Consider the following 21,423-nt stretch of genomic DNA (forward strand, 5'->3'; position numbering starts at 1 on the left):
AGCGTTGGCCTGGCGGCCTGGGGCACTGGAAGCATCCGAAGGTCCCGGCAAAGCATGAGAAGACTGGTAACAGAACAACTTGTTTATTCTAACATAGCAAAAGAGCGGCCGGTCAGGTCGACCGAAGTGGAGAGACGGGAGAGCACGTAACTCAACAGTACAAATCGGAGCCTCTCTCCTGGCGTCCGGGGGCAGCTGCTCTTATACTCTCGGCGTCGCGGGCCAGAAGGAAGGTCACGGGATGAGCCCACGCGACGGCGGAGCATGAGCCCACGACGGCGCGCACGGTCGAGCCGAGAGACATGGTGAGCCGAGTGTAGTGACGCATCGCCAACCCGCCGACGGACAGACCTGCTGGCTCCTCACTTGGGGAGCTCCGCTCCCCGGCTGCCGCGCTTTGACAAGCGTGGGCACACACACACACACGCACATACGAAGACACGTGGCACTGAAACACGCCTGGACACGCTTGGCGGGGAGGCGTTGCGGCGGCGTCGAACGGGCCAAAATGTCTGCCGCTTTGAGCGAAGCCCCGGCGTCCGTTGCATCCGCGCCGGCATTACCGCGCGTTGTAGGCGAAACGTAACAACAGCGAAGCTGAAACGTGCGGCCTCGGTGTTTATTGTGGGGTAATTGGGACGGTTCACTAAACTACTTTTCAATTATTGGTTGCGTCTTTGTGTTTCTTAATGAGGTTACGCACACGTTTGGGTTGGGTTTATCACACTGTTTATTTCAAATGCTGCACATTGGGCTTCGCATAATCGCCATCATGGAGGGGTGCAATGAGCGGTTCATTGTGTTAATCCAGCGGCTTCATCAAAGTCTTTCTGGATTATGTTGCGCATTTGTGTTTCGTAATGCGTTAATCGAAGTGTTTATGACTCGGTTATGCACTGTAGTTATATTACCAAGTTACACACCGGGACCGCACATTTCTTTTAATTAAAGACCGGGACGCATTTTTGAACCCCGGATCCTTGGCCAGACGTCGCCGTTGGTGATCTCGCAAGGCCGCGTTGTCGGCGGCGTAACGTCGCCGCTTTGGCTCCGCTTCGCCAACTATAGTTCGGCCGCACGAGCCGCCTGATCGGCCCGGCATTGCCGTTTGCGCTACGCATCGGGGGCCCGATCTTCTGCCCAGGCGTTGGCGCGGCGCCCACGAGAACTCTCGCGCTCTTGCTCTCGGCCCTGTTGCTCGTAGGCCAGCTGTTCCTCGGGAGAACGGACGATGCGTCGAGAGAGACTTCTGCGCGCGCGCTCTGCTGCGAGAGAGAAACGACGTCACTATCGGCGCCAATGGCGCGCCACACCTTCTGCCGGAGGGTATGTAGCGAGCGTTACGCGTTACCACGAGCGTTACGCGTAAGCGTATACAGCTTCGCTGTAAAAGTATTTATTTAATTACGTCACCTCAATATTGTCTTAACCCCGTTCCCCTCTGTGTTCCTTCCCTTGTAAGAGTTGGAGTCGGGCATGTACAACGCGGTAGCGGGCCCATGCCGTCGTCCAACTCATCCACGCTTGGGGTGTGGTTGAAGGGAGGAACTTGCTCTAATCGAGAAGTAGGAGTACGGGATTTATTTACAATATCTACATGAAGACAGCAGAACGTTACATTTCATCAGTCTAGCATGACTGAAAACGAAGCACCCCGAGCAGTCGAAAACGGCTGCTTAAAAACCCTCTGTCCTCCCTAGATCCCTAGGTGAGGGAAAACTGCCGTCCAACCTTCGTCGAATCGGACCGTCCAAAGTCGTCGTAGTCGTAATCGACCCGGCTTTGAGGGCGAGAAATCACACACTCATTCCCGCGCTTTTGTTTCACTGAACACACCGAGAGGAGAGGGTCCTTGTAGACAGGGGTTGTCACGCTTGACTCAAGCTGGCGCCTCTTGATTCCAGAGCTCACTCCACAGTTAGCCGCCGCGTCTGTCAGATGACTGTGACGATTTCTGGGGCCCGTGAGAAAGCGACGTAAAACACCTTTTTCCAGGAGTTCTCTTGCTCCAATTAGACCGTGAAGGCGACAGCGAACCAACTAACAATACTCGGTCCGCCAAACGTGGCTAGCCTTGCTGGCGCCGTTCGGCTGTTTGAAGGTGGCTTGGCTTTCTGCGCATTGATGGCTTCACGCAGCGATTCGTCGCAGCGGGCTGGGAGATGTTCGAAGGTCACTACCCCCGCATTCCGATCGTAACACCCTGCAATAATACGTAGATAAATGTATATGTTCTAAATGCGTAAGAATTTCTATGCCTACCCAACGAGAAATTTGTCCGTTCGTCACGTAAGACGAATGCAGTGGCTCATGACCCCCTAAACAATGACCCATACCCCCGCGGGAGGGTTTCCGTGGTGGGACCACGAGCGTTTCGCCTAAGCATACACAGCTTCGCTGTAAAAAGAGAACCCACCACCCGCTCTCTTACTGGCAGTTCCGACGCGCGAAGCGTCAACAAAGTTACAGGCTGCCATATCTACAGTCTCACTTCTTACTGAACTGCTTCCGCAGGTTCTGACACAGTTCCAATAAACTCAGCGCTAAATAACTTAATTAGCTATTAGTCTTTCTACTAGTTACATATTAGTGCTATTAATTCCATTTCTATGCTTCTTCATGGTATCAAAGACCACTGGCTCACGTGAAGAGAAAAATTAAAGAGTCGAAATATGTCTAATAAGAAGGGGCTTCTCGAAAGGTTTTATAATAACCGTATGCTTGGCACAGCGGCATTTCCACGCGTTGCCAGTGTCAACTGTATCATGTGCAATTACATGCCGATCCAACGATACCTTGGTTAACATGAGTGCTAATTTCACCTTTAACATCTTCAGTGATGTACTTACAACTGCCACATGGTCTTGTTGCGTTACGTTACGATATTCTGCCTCTTCCGGTTCTCTTTCTCTAACGCTGTCTCGCTATGCGACCCAAAGTCAAGCCAAATATACTTGCTACTCTCAATATACAGACACATTAAAAATAAAGTAGTAGCCTTTATGAAAAGTGCTGATGTCGTTAAAACAAAAATTCAGTGAAGCTTGTTGTTGAAGATGGGCAAGCACAGCTCCTGAAACAAGGAACATAACGAAAGCATGCCCCGTATTCACAAAAAGTTCTTACGCTAGTGAAGTTGATAAGAACAAAACTATGCATTAGTGACAGCACACATATAATAAAAAAAAAAGTTCCATAGTTTCGCAAGGAACGGTTTTTGAAAAAATTCCGGAGAACAAATGTCCCGATGACTGTCGACAGTAACGCGCTAGCATTGAATAAATATAGCCGCACAACGTGTTGCCACCGTCGATACGAGTTTTGTATGAGGCGTGTTCCGCAGCGGGACTCCTCTTTCGCGCTTCTCTAAGGACACTCGGTGCCATCTAGCGCCGCTGCCGTGAAGCCTGGTATGGCATACGAAATGCATGGCGAACCGGTGTGTGGGAACTCTGAGAAAGGCGCCATGCGACAACCGGGCTCCTCTCCCGCGCTTTTTTCTGGGCACGCTGCGCCATCTAGTGGTGCCACCGAGAAGTCCGCGCGTGGCCTCCGAGACGAGAAGCGTGGTGCGCCGGTGCCTCTGAACGCTGAGAATTGTTCCCTCGCTTGCCGCCCACTCAGTGGCCATTCAATGAAGAGCGGCACATACCCAGTGCTTTCATGGCGCATCTCTTCAAATTATTGGCGTGAAAGGCGTTCATTGAAAAACTGCACATACCCAGTGCATTTATGGCGCAGTCTGCAAATGCGTCGGGTTGCTGTCCTTGAGGAACCCTTGCGACGTGGGCTCAATTCCTCTCAGCATGGGATAAATTTAAGAGATCTTTTTCGTCATTGTAGGGTGGCCCATTCCCAGTGACACATCCCTGGTTAGCCAAGTTGGTGTCAAATACGTACACTGAGGAGCGGCACACACCAACTGGAACATGCCCACTGTGATCCAAGTTTGCATCAGAGGTTCATTGAAGAACAGCACAGACCGAGTGGCACATATTGAGTGCTCCAAGTCGTCGTCAGACTTTCTTCGAACAGCGGTACTTGCCCAGTCCCGCGTCTACAGTGACCCCTGTCGGCGTGAAAGAGGTCCGTTGAAGAGAGTCATATATGTACACATTGTCATATGCTCGGTGACCCTACTTCGTAGTCCAGTGGATGGCTTGGAACCCTGTTACCTCCGCACAGCAAGCAGCCCGATGCGCTAAGTATACCCAGTGACCGAGGTAGGTGGAAAAATGATTAGATAGGTAGATATCTAGATAGATAGCGCTGTTCTTCGCTGATGCTACGCTGTGTACGATGAAAGGTTATGCTTTTATATGAAACGCAACTTTGTATATGATTTGCACCCACAGATGTGTAAGGTGTCACGTTATATTGGCAAAAGCATGGCCGGCAAACAGCCTGCAACACAGCATGTTACGACATCACCACTCCTGTTGCATTTTCATTGCGCTTGTCTGTTCGATTCTTTCGGCAACATTAGGCCTGGGGATTTATTATCTGTTCTAAGAGGTGTGAACAGGATCAGAAAAGAAAACAAAATGCTGAGTTAGGACAGTATGCGTCTTCATAAACGCAGTAAATGGGGGCAGCTGGTTATGATCGCACCTCCCGACCATCTGCGTTTACAGTGTCTGGGCGAACGTAGCAAGAAAAGCATCAGTTGAAACTAGCTGAGCCCCAGCTGGCCAACCTCTCTGTCTTCTGTTTTGCTTTTTCTTGCCTTTTTCCTAGTCGCGAAATTAAGCACGCTCTATCGTTGAGTGCATATTATACACTATTTCACGAGAAGGCAATTGTAGCTTGTTCTAGACTCCCTTTATTCGATAAACACTGAAGGCCACACGTTTTTATCTGCACGCCGTTTCAAAAACAAACGATTGTGACTACGGGACGTGCCACAGGGAGGAAGCTCTGTCTCTTGCACTTTCTATTTAGCGATTGATCTCTGGCATGACTGACCTTTCTTAGGACAGAGAGCCTTCGGAAATAATGATTTACCCATTGTTGATACTCGCCGCTCTCCTAGCGTTATCGTGTTCAGAGACGGACCAGCTAAAGTGAGCAATACCTTTCATTAATTCTTGGTAAGCTAGTACTTTAATTCTGTTTGTGGAGCATAGCACGCTTGTACCATCAGGACCAATACTGTTCCTTTGCTGGTGCGATGAGCTGTTGTCCAACGCAAAATATTGAAAACGATTTATAGGCACCTGACAAAAAGGTGGCAGAGGTCAAAAATGGTTTGGTCACTGCCACGTGGAAGAACTAAGTTAATAAAATATTGATTGCGCAGCATCTCAGAACATGGAGCCCATGCACTTGCGCTGGTGCCGCCAAAGTGAATATATGTGGTGCTAAACAAACTAAGCGCTACGCGTTTCACACATTTATATCTTCTCTTTCTTTTCGAACCATAATTGGTGCGAACATTGGTACGGCAGCACTCTGTAGCGAGCAGCAGAAACGTGGCATGTATCAAATATGAAAAATAAGTTCAGCAACAATTACGATACTCCTTAATGCGAAATTTGAGCGCAGCTGTACATGTGTTTTCATTTCACGATATATTGGGTGGCGCGGAAAATCTATCTCGTGTGGCACGTTGTAAATGGAGCTAATTGAGGCGCGACTGCCTCCCTAATCGGAAGATCGCGAGAGGCAGCGCATGGGTGACACGTGGGCGCGGTTCACAGCAGCCGCCGCAAACAGACCTTTGCTCATGCAGCGCTCTGTTTCCATATATAGCATCGGTGGCGTCATCGGTGAACAGACGACGCGCACTGCTCTGGCGGCATCTCGTAGGCAACGTCGCCGCAAAGCCCGTTCTGTGCGGCACTACGTTTTTCTTCTCACACTTTCGCCATACCCTGCGCTCCTCCGCTTTCCGCCTCATGGCTCCATGGCACCCTACTCCTCCGCTTTTCTCCTCGCAATCTCGTCGCTATCGCCGTCTTTTATCGGCGCTCCGCTTTCGCTCATTCATCGTTCGCTGTGCTCGTCCGCTGGGTTACGAGACGCCGCCGCTGGCCGCATGAACGGGCGCCTAAGAGCTGCGCTCTAAAAAAGTCGACTTTGTTGTCCTGTGAATACAAAAATGAAATGTACGCGCAGCAAGACAGCGGCGATCACGAATAGCATTCACATTGGTACTAGAGGTTATGACGTTTCTGATACACTATTGAAGAGTTTCCTTGTGGCACAACAATAATCGCTATCTGCCTTGCTTGCGTTTCCTTTCTTGAAAAACTCTGCGCTCGCGACTAACAAGCATGCCGTTCGTGATATGGAAGTACCGGGCTCGCAGCGTTAAAGAAAGGAAAGGCGCGCACGACAGATGACGATTGTTGCTGCGTGACAACGTAAGTCCCAAAGCGCGCAAACTTTTTAAAAAGTATACACATAGCCAAGAACGGCGTCAAAAGTCCCATTCCAGAAAGAAAAAATAGCACTTGCCTTATTTTAGAGTGATGGTAGCTAGTGTCGTGTCATGAACCCGTATGGTTTTCTCACAAGGGGTATTACATAATGCTGTCCGTAGCAATATTGTGAGTACTACAGTAACGTTTTGTCAATAGCTTTGAGGTTCAGGCAGAGGTGACATCCTGGTTGCAGCTACTGGCAACGAATTCCTAGCACAGCATCGTTTACAACTGAAAAAAAAAAAACACTATTCATCACCGTATTAGACAATATATGCTTCTTTTACTCGTGGTCTTGCCACATTTAGAAATTTTTCGGAACTTACCTTGCGGACACTCCTCGTAATAATGTCACTTGTTTCAGCGTTCAAATTTTTATGCCATGTGTCGGTCATTTGAAAGATTCGTTAAAATCTGTGCTTGAATCTCACGTCTTCGTTGGAGCTTTTTGCGATGCACGCAATATTCGCGGCCATTTTGCGCTGCACGCAAAATTGCCGCGCGACTGGCTGCTTGAGGCGCCTTGGGTGTATTCGCCGGCTTTCACACTCGGAAAAACACTTTTATGTAGCACGTATTGAGCAACAGAAAGGTGTATCGGGAGCGTTTCATGTTGCTCTACAATTTTCGCATTGACACTTTTCATCTAATTATAATATTTGAGAAGTTGATTAATTAATTAGGACAAATTATCTTATCAGGCAGAATGAAAAAAATAATCTGAGTATCTCTAAGCGACGGCAAACAACATTACCTTAGTTCTGTCCAGCTACGTGGCATTCGCATATTTTAAAATTCTGGCTAAAGTTAGCTGGGATATCCTGCACAATACACGTACATGTACGTCTTCTGGCACACACATAATTACATAAATGTCCTTTGTGGCTCCTCGCTGGCACGATGTAATGTGTCAAACGGCAGTAACACAGCAAGGCACGTGACTCAGTTGTTGATCGAGTTGAGCATATTGGAATTTTTCGCAAACAACTCTCGCCGTCTTTTCCACGTTCTATTGTCAATTGAATATACAGAAAAAACATGAAGAATGAGCACATACACACTTTGCGCACGTATACAATGACTAGCACTTAGTGTCATAACTATTCTGCTGTTCATAGAATCTGTCTAACCGTGAAGAACACTAAAGCATGGGGTTCTACGTGCCAAAACTACTTTCTGATTATGAGGGATGCCGTATATAGTGGGGGACTCCGGGAATGCAGACCACCTGGGGTTCTATAACGTGCACCTACATGTAAGCACCCGGGTGTTTTCGCATATCCTTGAAGAGCACTATGGGGTCGAAATTAATCCGGAGCCCGCCACTACAGCGTCCCTCTAGCCGGCTCCTTAGTTTCGGGACTTTAAAACCTCGTGATTTCATTATAGAAACACGTCCTTATTTGCAGCTACAAATTTGAGTGTACCACTAATATGCTCACAGTCACCATGAAAGCTGTGTCTTGGCTTAAGGCAACACGCGCGTCAGCAATCTTCCCTATATTCCGTACCATGCGCTCAGATTGCATAATTCATGGCGTTACGTTTCCATGCCAAGCTGCTTCACTCCCAGATGAGCGCCTTTTGCCCATCGGGAATCTTGGTCTAGAAGGAAATATTGTTTCTTAGTTAAGTTCATCTCAGTAACGCTTATAGTGTTTCTAGTGCTTTGTGTGTAAACTGTATACGAGACAGACAAGACACACACGCGCAGGCGCTACTTTCAACAATGATTTATTACAAGCCGGATCACGGCTCCAAAGCGTCACAGAATCACGACATTAAGCATGCGCAAACTATTAGGCACCGAGAAATGGCAGTTATTTCCTCCATAAAAAATAGCCAAGCTGTCCTAACACCATTTTGGCCGAGCTTGTCCATTCAATCTCGTTGTTTCATTTTTACGCTTGTACACAACGACGTAGTCTTGAAACAGGTGAACAACCGCACGTGCTGTCATGTTGAGCTAACCAGTCATCGCGGCCTTTCGCTCTCTAAACTTATCATTCAGACTAATTCCAGGCACTCTAGAAACTTGTCGTTCGACCTCATACTGTCACGATGTAGTGATGACGAATAAGATGAAAATACTAGCATAAATAGCAAATAATCAGGCAATTGCTTTATTGCGTGAACTTGTACCCAATAAGCAAAAGAACGCTTAAGTGACTCAAATGGCGGAATATTCGGCGGTCGTTGAAACTGATCTGGCGGTTCAGGTCTCCATTATTTATACATGTGTCACCAATACATTTCGCATGCCACACGCGCTTCTTGTCCTGAGCCATGAAAGAAGAGACGATTCTCTCAAAAGCGGCTGCGGACAAAGGTAAAAACAACCCACGTATGGCAATATTTTAAGTTCACATTTCTTTCTTCCTTCTTTTTGCGTCATAACCTTTTTCTTCCATAAGTGCTCACTACCAAGTATATGTTTACGTTGGCTGGGGAATTAAAATACTCATACTGAAATATTAGGCATTTTTTGATCAGGATAACTATCGATTATTTAGGACAGCTGTGGATGCATATCATTACTATTTACAGACACGCAAGTGGTTAAATTGATATTGTGCTGTGCTGCTGAGCACGAGGTCGCGGTTTCGATTACTTGTCGTTCCAGTGGAGGTGGAAGACGAGGAACATCTACCGAGCTCTGGCTGCGCGTCATAGAACCGAGATGGACAAAATTATTTCCTTAGCCTTCCAGTATACAGTGTCACTCATAGCGTTGGAGTTCCCTCTGTAGTACTCGCCCCGATCTGAGGTGCGCTACGAGAGTTCCGCTGAACCACGGGAGTCCCGTGTCTTCGACGGACGGATTTTGGCCCACCGCACTGCGCCTCGCCCATACATCGGCAGCCTCGGATGGCCCCATTGTAGGGCCCCCTGATCCTGCGCCTCTTTGCTGGCAATTCGCTGCTGCCGCCGCCGCGGAAATATTCCTCGGAAATAGGAGGTGTCGGTAATCCGTTAATTTTTTTTTAATAATAGAACCCGAGAGTCTCGCATGACTGAACGTCTTCTGAACCTAGCAGCAGTTATGAAAGCGGGCACAGGGAGGATCGAAAGAATCGGACCACTAAGGGGCACTCTCACCAAGCTGACGGCTCATCCGAAACTATTCTTTTGTGACCAGGCACCCATAGCAATCTAATTGTCCAGAAAGCAACAGCTTCGAATCGTTTGGTTTGGTGCGTGGTGTTATGGCTCTATCCACTACGGGGGATCGGCCATAAATCGTGCGGTAGTAGGAAAAAAACAAGAAAACCGAAGGAGAATCAAGCAAATTGAAGATATTGAAGTGATAAAATGCTCTCACATGTGGAGTTTTGAAGTGTTTTACAATGAAAGAAATCGCATCTCACTACAATGCACAGCAGTGCTAGCTGATGCACTGCGTCGCAACATCCTCGTCAGTGCTTAATGAACATGCTGTAATGAATAAAAAGATTAAGAAATAAAATAATTAAGGCACAACCTATATCACTGAATATTGACCTTAATGCGACCAGCATTGAAGCAATGCAGCGAAACACAGTATTGCCACCACCGAAACGCTTCATGAATGAGGCGTGCACGGCAGCAGTTCTCTCTCGCGCTTCACTCTGGTCATGCTGCGTCCTCTACTGTCACCGCCGCGATCTCCGCGCACAGCCTCCGAGATGCGTATCGCGCCGATGCGTGCGAATGGTGCAGTTGTTCACTCACTGCGCGCGCGCGTTTATGGCGCAGCGTGCTAAAACGTCGGGTTGCTCTGGATAAAATTAAAGCTCTAGGCCCGCTTGTTGGCAAATCCAAGCGTAAAGCTCCCAACCCAGAACCGGTGAGCGAGGCAGAAGAGGAGGATGAGATGGCCGAGCCGAGCAAAGCCACAGCTACCGCCGCCGATCCTCCGGCCAAAATAAACAACAGAGGCAAGCTAGCTGCCATAGAAAAGACCCTAGGACGCATGATGGAAATGCTCTCCGGGATGGAGACGAGATTAACTCAACTAGAGAGGCCCAAGGTCCAAGCCAAAGGCAGGCTTACGGTGTCGACAGTGCAGAATCAGGCGAACCCGAACCCCGAAAGTAGGGCTAAAGAGCTAATTGATCATTCTCAGTAGACAAAATGGCGAACACAAATAGCAACAATCTGAAAATTTGGCAGTGGAACTGCGCAAGTTTCCAGAGGCGCAAGGCCCCATTGGGACAGCTTATCAGGTCTATTGCGGACAAGCCGCAAGTTATATTGTTACAAAAAACGCTATGTACAGCAGAAATTTCACTCTCGGGATACCGCACCATAGCATACAGGAGTGAAAAGGGCAGAGGTATTGCTACCCTAATCAGAAAGAACATCTCGTTCGTTGAGCACGAGGTCCGCGCGTACAAAGCGGGCCTCGAGGCCCAGTTAATAGAAATCGTACCCAACAGAACAATCAATTCTAACATTTTCATTCTCAACGTGTACAGCGCACCATCGGACAGGAAAAGAGACTTTAAAACATTATTAGGCACCACGTCTAGGGCGGCGAGAAGCGCGCCTCTCGTTGTCGCGGGTGACTTTAACGCACCAAATACGGAATGGGGGTATGGTTACAAAAGTGCAAAAGGAACGAACTTAGCCTTCAACGCTGCAGAGCTCGGCTTAATACTCGTCACAGACCCAAGGCTCCCCACCAGATCCGGTAATTCGGTCAGTCGAGATACGACCCCCGATCTCACCTTCCTCCGAGGTATCGAAGGCACGTGGGACAACCTCCAGGAGGGGCTAGGCAGTGACCATTACATACTTGAAATTCTGTTGCCTGTCAAACCCAGACCACCCGCGAGATATGAGTATGTGGACTGGGACCTCTTTCGAAAAATCAGAAATGACACAGTCCCGCCAGACGAGACGTATGCAGATCTGCTAGAGAATCTGAACTTGGCAGTTAAAGGAGCAACCAAAGAAATCATTACGGATCTTGAAGTTCCTAAAATGGACTCGAGACTCGCTCACCTTCTGGAGGCCAAACACGCCCTCTCAGCAAGGTGGAAGACCCAAAAGCTTAATCGTAGACTAAGATCCGAAATCGCGCTTCTTAACAAGGAGATTGAAACCTATTCGGCCCAGCTCGCCCGGCAGCAATGGGATGAGACGTGTAACGAAACGGACGGGCGTATGCGAAGAAGTAGCAAATGGAGCTTATTGAAAAGTCTTCTCAACGATAAACAGTCTAAGGACACCCTTAACCTTGCAACGGATAGGCTCATTAAGAAGCAAATTGCAGTCGGTCTCACCGACATCGAATTAGCCAACAACTTAGCTCATACTTATCTCCCCCTCGCTAAAGACGCGAATCGCCCGGTAGAGCGTGTGAACTACATGGGATTCTCGGCACCTGATCTAGACGAACCTTTCACCGTGTCAGAGATCAGACACGTTCTCTTCAATCTAAACGGCAGGTCAGCCCCGGGACCTGATGGAATCACGAACAAACTCCTCAGGAACCTAGACAATAGGGCAATCGAGATAGTCACGGCCAAAATAAATGAGGTATGGAAAAGTGGACAGGTCCCGATAGAATGGCGTACCGCAAAAGTGGTACTCATACCCAAACCAGGAAAACCCCCACATATAGATAATCTGCGGCCTATTTCCCTTACATCATGCATAGCCAAGGTTGCGGAGCACGCGATACATAACAGGATAACCGAACATATTGAAAACAAGGAGCTCTTTAGACACAACCTAATTGGCTTTAGACAGGCGTTGTCCACACAGGACGCTATGCTTTTGCTTAAGAAAGCAATCTTTGATAACCCTACTCGCGACGTGAGAGGGATCCTCGCACTGGACCTCTCCAAGGCCTTCGACAGGGTCACGCATAAACACATACTGACGGAGATTTCGTCTCTCAACCTGGGCCAGCGGTTTCATGATTACACCAGATCTTTCCTCGCGGATCGCAAGGCACACCTCCGATTAGGCATGGTCACAGGAGGACCCTACGAACTAGGCACCTGCGGCACCCCGCAGGGCTCGGTCCTGTCCCCACTCTTATTTAATATAGCCATGCACAAGCTCTCCACTCGCCTCGCTGCAATCCCAAACGTTGGTCACGCCATTTATGCGGATGATATCACGATCTGGGCACCGGGCGGATCGCTAGCCATGCTCGAACACTCGTTACAGAGCGCGTTGGAGGCTACTGAAGACTTTCTTTCAAACACGGGCCTTGAACTCTCCCCCGCTAAATCAGAGCTATTGTTATACCGCCAGTCCAGACAGGGGGTCAGAAACCTTGCGCCTCTGGAAACTCTGCCGATAGAAATTCGAGCTAAAGATAGGCATCCTATACCGAGGATGGACTCGGTGAAAATTCTAGGTCTCCTCATTGATGCCAAGGGCTGTAACTCGACGGCCCTCAACAGGCTCACTGGACAGGCTAGTAATGTCCTAAGACTTGTAGCCCGCGTCTCAAATCGAAGAGGCGGTCTCAAAGAGGACAATTTGCTCAGAGCCTATCAAGCATTCTTCCTGAGTCATGTTATCTACATCGCACCGTACCTTAGTTGGGGTAAAGCGGAAAAGGCCAAGCTCGACTCCCTAATCAGAACCGGCCTCAAGCGCGTGCTCGGCCTTCCGCAGTCCACAAGCACTGAGAAGCTGCTGGAGCTAGGACTCCATAACACCATCGATGAGCTAATAGAAGCTCACACAGCGGGTCAAATAATGAGACTTTCATCCACTAAACCAGGGATCAAGATCTTAGAAGAAGCGGGAATCCAACCAAGACATGAACCGGCGACCAAAGTTAGCTTGATCCGGGAAACCAGAAATCGCATCATGGTTGAGCCCGTTCCGCAAAACATCCACCCAGTGCATAACGAGGGTAGGAGATTAGCGCGAGCCAAGTCCATCCTTAAAAAGATAAATCAGAAGAAACTAGATGCCCTCTTTGTCGATGCTGCCAGATATGACAGTGGGGATAAGTTCGCTGTCTCGGTGGTAGACGCGGCAGGCAACCTGATCAATGCAGCCTCTGTTTATACGAAGTTTGCCCATGTGGCGGAGGAAGCGGCGATCGCTCTGGCTTTTCACAGCTCAAAAGTTCCCGCTATCATCTTCTCGGACTCGCGCACGGCGGTTAGATCCTTCTCGTCCGCTCTCGTATCTGAACAGGCGAACAGTATTTTGCTTAAAGCACTTCAAAAGACTAGGGCGAGCAGCGAAGGATACCACATCTCGTGGTTCCCAGCCCATCTAGATAGCTCAGTTAACCCGCTTGGATGTAATCCTAACGAGCAGGCCCACCGGAGAGCGCGTGATTTCACGTACCGCGCTGTCGCGGGTAGCCAGGCTCGTAACGTGGTCAACATCCACAAAGATCCATTATGTACTTTCCATGAAATTGTTTCCCATTATCGACTGGGCAGGAGGACATTTCCACCCCCTCACCCTAAATTGAACAAACCTCAGGCTAGCACACTCAGACTTCTGCAAACCCGTTCGTATCCCACTCCTCAGTCTCTTAACACGATAGATCCTGCCCACTCACAGTCGTGCCCCAAATGTGGTCATGACTTATGCTCTTTTGAACACATGCTCTGGCTGTGCCCAGCCCTTAACGCCTCTCCACCCATCACGAAAGAACAATGGCATGAATCGCTCAAGAGCAGCAATCTCCACATGCAACTCCAGGCTGTCCAGAGGGCCCACGACATTGCGGCGGAACTTCATCTCCCGGTCCCATCGTGGGTGGCGCCACCGACTTGATCTTCGGGAGCCTTCGGTTTTAGCTCCCCAAGATCTCAGTCCCTCAGGACTCAAATAAAGTTCTTGTCATGTCATGTCATGCTCTGCTTGATTCCGTGTGACGCGGGTTCAGTTCCGCGCAGCACCGGATAAATTTCAGCGTATTTTAATGTGATTAGCATTCCTATAATAATTCACAGCACTTCCCGGTGTCTGTCTGTCTGTAACAGCTTCCCACCAACTTGGGTCACTGGGTAGACTATAGGTCACGGGGTAGACCATAGCTGACAGTGCTGAACGAACGGGGTTCGACTAACCATCAAACCAACTTGGTTCACTGGGTATGTGCTGCTCTTCAGTGAAGCTCTTTGATGCCGACTAGGGTCACTCGTTCTGTGCCACTGGGAATCCGTGCTTCACAACTTAGCATTTCTCCAGTGGAAGGTGGAATCGAGCCCGCGTCATTTAATCTCAGGCGCTTAGCCAGGATTTTTTTTCGGGGGGGGAGGGGGGGGGGGGGCAATTAAGCTTTCATTGTTCTCTGAAAAGTTTCCCATGCTCGGTGCATAATAATGCAACTATTACCTTGAGCAGACCCTTGGTCTGCCTGAAGACGTTTACCATCTTGTACTTGTCTAGGGTGGTTCGTTCGGAGGATATGCGCTTTTGTACATTGGCGATGTGCCTGGCATAAAAGAGAGCAGGACGCCATCCGGGAAAAAATGGGGGGGGGGGGGGGGGAGGGGCTGAAGCCAGAACTAATCCATCTAACTATTCATGTTTCCCACGAACAATTGAGGACTGGAACGAATTACCAGAACATGTCATACTGGACAGATATTTTCCAAAAAGTACTGCAGAACTTGATATGCTGTTAATAAATGTGACTTCATAAATGAGTCATACGAAAGTGTTTGTACAGCCTTTCCACCTTTTATCTTTTTTTTTTTGTAATCATTGCATTTGAAGTTACCTTTGGTTTTGCCTTCCTGCCTGGAATTTGTAAAGTCTGCAGTATTTTTTAAATAAACATAAATTTTGTTGCAGGGGGCGGTTCTTTTCTATTTGGTTAGAAAGCACGTTATTATACTCGGATCATGCTTCTTGCGTCCTCTACATAGACCACCGGAGCCGTGTGAGGATAAGGCCTGCGTGGAGTACTGCATGAAAGTGCTAGGAGGGCCCGAATTCAATGTCACTGGCAAGTGCGTGAAGAACGAGACGGGTGCGCAGTCCTGCAGCTGCAGACGCCGCACATGTGAGTACTAGACTTTGTCCTTGTTGCATTTCATATTATGCCTTTCTTGATCCTTTATGGCATGCTTCTAAGCGTATCGTACATGCAAAATTTTATACTCGGCGAATTATAAGGAATGCTCAGTCTATAGTGCGTGTATATTGGATGCGAGAATACGGCCACACTTAATGACCAAAAGGAAAAGTCAACATATAGGCGCTTCTCCCAGTTGTTTATCCCCTGACAGCATCAACAAATGCAAAGCTTGTACGCATATATTTGTAGACGACGGAGTTTTTTTTTTCCTTGGTGCCTCTATAACCATGGCATGTCGCACCCTGTTGTTGTCGTTGTTATCGTCGTTGTTGTCGTCGTTGTTGTCGTCGTCGTCGTCGTCGTCATCGTCGTCGTTGTTGTTGTTGTTTAATTTTTTTTTTCTGGTGCGTAGCAAGGAGAGAATTTTTGTGAATTCGCCTTCAAGGCTGTTGCCTATTCAAAGAGGCCACCGTTCGACCGATGAACCTTATTCGTTTTTACTTTTGCTGCTTCCCTCCAAATTTAGTTATTTCACAAGAAAGTTTAACAACACCTGCAGACGGGCTAGATGGTTTAGCGCCTGTCCTGTGTCTTTCTCGGTTGTTCATGTGCGTCTTCCTGTGCGCTTATTTTCCGTCGATTCACAAGAAACGTACGAAGGTACGGGACGGCGCGTTCACGAAAATAACCTGAACTTCAGCGTTGGTTTCGTGCCGTACGGTGCTCCTTCGCTGTTTTCCACGAGTGATGCTACCGCTATGGATGATACGGTTGAAGTAGAGGAAGCCGCGTCCAAAGCCGATTGACTCATTCTGTGACTACTGCCACGACTACTTCCTTTAGTTTTTGCTGATGATCGTTTTACAGAACTTTTGCTGTTATCGTGTTATTACTATCACGGATAAAGCGCTTCTTGCATCCGAATCTCGGTCAACGTTGTCGCGAGCACAGGTGGGCAAATATGCTCATTTTCGGTTTTCTTCCTTTGCCCTCATCCTCACGTTGGAAAGGCTACCATCTTTCTCTTACCTTCGGTTTGGCATTATTTCAAATAAACTATTTACACGTCCAGTGAACTCAGTTCACAAATATGATTTCCTGCCATGCAGTTTGAATTCTGGAAGCGTGTCACGTTGCTTTGCTTATAGGGGCAATTAATAAACCTGAAGATTTAGTCGTCAGCAATGCTCGCGAATCGACGTCGCATTGCCGCATTTTTTGTTCTGTTGTGGCTAGCAGAAAGTGAACTTTTTAATGTGGGAGCCAAACGGTAAAACAAGAAAAACATTATACGTTGTTATCATCAACATGCACTAAAAAGTCGAACCGAATAGTTACCCAGTCATAAGTATGCTTGTTAATGGCATGAAGATTCACAATAAATTTTACATGATATAAAGAAAGAAATAGGTGGATCGTGAATGTATACTATGCTGAGTTGCTCACATATTTCTAATTAATCGTTAGTGACATCCTTTTTATACAAAAATTTAACGGTAATTACTGCGATTAAAAAAATGAGAGCTATTTCAATTTGTAATTAGGTACTAAATCAACTACCCGTTATTGAAATCAGCCATACCGTTGCGCTTATTCGAGAGAATTCCGCAACAGCACGACATTATAGAGGCTAAGGTGAAACACTTAAATTGCATGTTCACTGAAAATCAAGTCCCTAGACCACCTTTGCTATGCACCAGCCGAAGCATGCTGTATATGCTCGTGTAAGGGCCGCACTTTTTTTTCACAATTTTGACAAAGTGCTGCCCTTCCACGGGACCGAACCTACTGGTCCAAATGGTGCCGGTGCAGCCGGCGATTCGTGCACACCCCGGATCTTGTGCACACCCGGGCTCTAGCCATTGTTACGTCTCAACGCGGCGACGAGCATTCCTTGTACATTTTCCACAAGATAGTCCTTTCATCAGCGAGCCCTCAGACGATGCAGGGGCCCGCCATATACTGGGAAGCGCAAACAAAGAAGCTCACTTCGAGGTGACAACTACCGCGAAGATACCACGAGGTTACAACTGCCTGAACCTGACCCTAACAAGCTGAATTAATTGATGAAAGGGGTCAACGTCGAAGGCAACCGTGGGAACAGCATCGACCACAGTTTCCCAATTACCACGAAGTTGCGCCATATACCGGTGCGAAGGTGCAACAGAGGAGGCGGAGCCGGTGGACGGGGCGACGTCCTGGGAGAGATGTTGAGAGCGGTTCGACGATTATAGTTGGCCGAGATAGTCATCAGATTCCCTAGCCTAGTCTCCTAGAGAATACGACTATTTTAAAGGCGGAGGTCTTTGGTGCAGTGAAAGGTGTGCTGACGTGTCCTGATGTGGGCTCAGATGTTTAATATGCTCCTACGTAGAGTGGGCTTCCGTAGCTGGAGGCAGTGTAAATACAGTAAAAAATCACCGCCCAAGCAACTCCGTAGAGATGGTTAACTAGCGAAGCTCAAACTTGCAGCCTCGGTGTTTATCACTGGGTTAATCGCGACGGTTCATTAAACGATGGCTTGGTAGGCTGCCGGATCCTCGGTACGCAGTTGCTGCTTGCGCTTGGCAGCACGAGCCTGTTCCTGTGCCTGGGCTGCAGCATTGGCACGGCGTAGACGAGCTCGTTCCCTGTTCAGCTCGCTGCGTTGCTGATCGAAAGCTACCTGTTCCTCAGGAGTACGTATGACGCGTGGCCTACCCGGCTGCGACGGAGCGCAACGACGTCACCACTGGCGCAGCAAATCGCGCGCCTCTCTTTCTCGTTTCTTTTCGCGCATGCGTATGGGGTTGCGCCGAAGGAGTTTTCGGCGTACAGGCGACAGACGGACGGACAGACGAATCGGCAAGCCATATGCAGCTTCGCTGTAATAAACCCCTTTTTCCTTCATTCCTACCACCGGTCGTACTCATCAGGGATAACTGGCCTAAACGCTATCCCGAGTGGTGACAAACTGGTTGACAGTGGTGAGATCAAGAAGGCAGCCCTCACAATCTAAGATCGGCGGACCTGAAAACGTGGCTCCTGGAGACACGGCCCTCGCAAGCTGGTGGTAATCTGCGGACGGGAGAGCGACTTCTGTGGATCCGAGATAGCAGAGCTCCTCTTCGTGGCTCATGGAGGCACAACCATCGCAGTAACAGCGTGAAGGCTTGGACGAGTCGATGAAACTTGAAGGAAGAGCAGCAGAAGGCAGTCCTCGCGATCTGGGATAGGCGGACCTGGGAACGCGGCTCCGAGAGGCATGACCTTCGCAAGTTCGAGGTTGGGTGAGAGCTAGAGCGACTACGTTTTGCCGGGCGATAAGGACAGGGTTTTATCGGGCAGTTAGCTCTGATTGATCGCCACGGGTTTTGCGGTCAATAGAGGCAATAGCATTAGTCGGCTCTCGGAAAAGCATGTATATCGCAGTGTAGAAAAAGAGGAGCTGCTGCTGTGGACAGCAGAGCTCGGTATGGAGATTAACCACAAGTTGAGGAAAAACAAAATTCGTATTAGCATTGGCGAAGTGGGTTTCGAGGACGACAATTTCACGGATGCCTGGGAAAAGATATGTCGCGAGAGGAAAGAAAGGGAGAAAGAGAAGGAGCGCAAGAGAAAGGAGCGCGAGAAAGAATGGCAGGAAGAGATGGAACAAATCCAGGTAGGAATTGAGCTCGCGAAAATAAAACTAGAGCATGCGAGATTAGCGCGTGGTGCACATGCGGCGCCGCCACCAACGGAAAGTGTGAAAATGACGAGTTTGCTTCAGCCGCACAAAACAGGCGATGGCATCGGTCTCTACCCGATTAATTTTGAACGGATTTGTGAGAAGCAATCACTTCACCAAGACATCTGGCCGGAGCGGTTGCTTGCGTTGTTGCCGGGATACGCCTCGCAAGTCGTGGCCCGAATGAGCGCAGTCGAGGTAGGCGTGCACAGTTCAATGAAGTCGAGTTTGCTCGCAAAATACAAGCTTTCTACTGAGGAATTTCGGAGTACATTTCGGCAGAAAAGAAAGCAGCCTATTGAAAGCCTTGTTGAGTTTGCGTGTAGCCTGATTGATAATTTTTCTGAGTGGGTGAAAGAAGCAGGGGCGGATAACGTCAGTAAGCTGACAGACTTATTCCGCTTGGAGAAGCTTTACGAGACCCTGACGGATAACGTGCGCCTTTGGGTTAAGGACAGGAAGGAAGGGGTACCTGTGAGAGTTCAGCGCAGCTAGCCGGTATGTGGAGCAGCTAGCGGTGTATGTGGCAAGTCGTGGCTTCAGGCCACAGAGCAGTAGCGTACACTCCTGTCAAAAGCCTTCTCCATGGCCATAATCTTGCCCTCTAGGGCAGCAAACCACACACAAAAAAACGAGACATCACTAGTCGCAGTTCGGCGCGCACCTAAGGCATACTTCTCCCAAAACTGCCCATATAAAATGCCACTATTCGATTACATAAACAATAATCCGAGTAACGTTGATCTACTAGTCATATCATAAGAAGCCAACAAACACTGACACCAAGGACAACATAGGGGAAATTACTTGTGCTTAATAAATGAAATAAAGAAACGATAAATTAATGGAAATTAAACTGGATGAAAAAACAACTTGCCGTAGGTATGCAACAACTTCAAAAGCATCGTACGGACCACTGTTGGCACTACAACCCGATGGCCCCTGTACAGCCACCCCCGATGAACCGAGAGCTCGTGCCGCGTTTTGTGGTATTCTGCAAGGTCTGGTTCATCGCTGCTTGATTCTTTTGGTCAGCTATTGACGACATACCTGTACACCGCAGAAAGCGTGATGTCAGTCGATGTTAACGCTTGTAGTTCCTTGACAGGAATAGCCGGCTCGTCCCACCGGTGCAGCATGAGCAGGCACTCCACCGAATCTTCCTCGGTGCCAACTTTGTCCTGCAAAGGTTGAGGCAAACGACTCAGTGCGTCAGCGGTTACTAGCTGTGTACCGGGCTTGTAATGTAGACGATACTTGTAAGCACCAAGCAGAAGCGGCCACCTTTGAATTCTTGCTAAGGCCATCACAGGTGTTTGACGGTCTGGTCTTAGCAAGCCCAGCAGCGGCTGGTGATCCGTAACCAGACTAAATTCTCGCCCAAGTAGGTAATCTCGAAACTTTGTGACACCAAATACAAGTGCGAGTGCCTCTCGCTCAATTTGAGAATAGTTTCTCTCGGCAACTGTCAACGTTCGAGATCTGAATCCGATAGGTCGCTGTTCACCGTCAGTGAGATGGAACAGAACCGCAGCAATGCCGTAGGGTGACGCGTCGCATTCCAACAGGAGTTCACGGTTCAGATTGAAATGGGCGAGCACAGGTGCTGAGCAAAGCGAGTGTTTAGCACTCTTAAACGTAGTTTGTTCTTTCGTGCCCCACGCCCATCTAGCTTTTTTTCCAACAGTCTGTACAGCGGTGCAATAATCGTAGATAAATTAGGCAGGAACTTCTTATAAAACGTAATCATGGCTAGGAATGAACGCAATTCACTGACTTTCCGCGACTCTATTCCGCGACTCTAGTCTGATAGTCTCGACGTTTTTCTGGATCGGATGCAAACTCTTGCCATCAATGCGATGTCCAAGATAAGTTACTGATGGCTCCTGGAAACGGCACTTGTCTGAACGAAGCTTTATACCATTTTCGCGGAAGCGTTGCAAGACCGCTTTCAAGTTTTTGTGCTCCCCCTTTTTCTGACACGAGAATGTGATCCAGGTATGCCTGCACTCCCGATAGCCCTTGCAATATTGTTGCAATTTTTTTCTGAAATAACTCCGGCGCTGAAGAGATACCAAAAGGCAGCATGTTGTATCGCAAAAGTCCCTTGTGTGTGTTGATAACTTAATTTCCCTGCGTCTTCGTCTAAAGGGATTTGATTATAAGCATCTCTTAAGACTAGGATGCTGAACTGCTCGCCACCGCGCAAATTAGCAAACATATCGTCGATCACTGGCAGGGGGTATTGTTCTACCTAACATACCGGGTTCAATGTGACCTTGAAGTCACCA

The 21,423-nt window shown here is 48.5% G+C and overlaps 1 protein-coding gene across 3 annotated transcripts in view; it reads left to right on the top strand.

Annotated features, from left to right (window-relative positions):
- The first annotated feature begins 4,789 nt into the window (after nt 1-4,789).
- LOC126547754 (uncharacterized) overlaps nt 4,790-21,423 on the top strand; it is a 63,120-nt gene continuing 46,486 nt past the window's right edge. Inside the window, exons 1-2 of one of the 3 annotated variants that reach the window (XM_055063414.2) lie at nt 4,790-5,063; nt 15,272-15,408. In XM_055063414.2, coding sequence (XP_054919389.1) covers nt 4,996-5,063; nt 15,272-15,408 — 205 coding nt within the window. In that variant the 5' untranslated portion in view covers nt 4,790-4,995. The remainder of the gene's footprint in view (nt 5,064-15,271; nt 15,409-21,423) is intronic. The other 2 variants (XM_055063416.1, XM_050195730.3) reach the window with 2 other exon arrangements.

Source organism: Dermacentor andersoni, chromosome 1 (assembly GCF_023375885.2).
Source record: "Dermacentor andersoni chromosome 1, qqDerAnde1_hic_scaffold, whole genome shotgun sequence".
NCBI classification, from domain to species: domain Eukaryota; kingdom Metazoa; phylum Arthropoda; class Arachnida; order Ixodida; family Ixodidae; genus Dermacentor; species Dermacentor andersoni.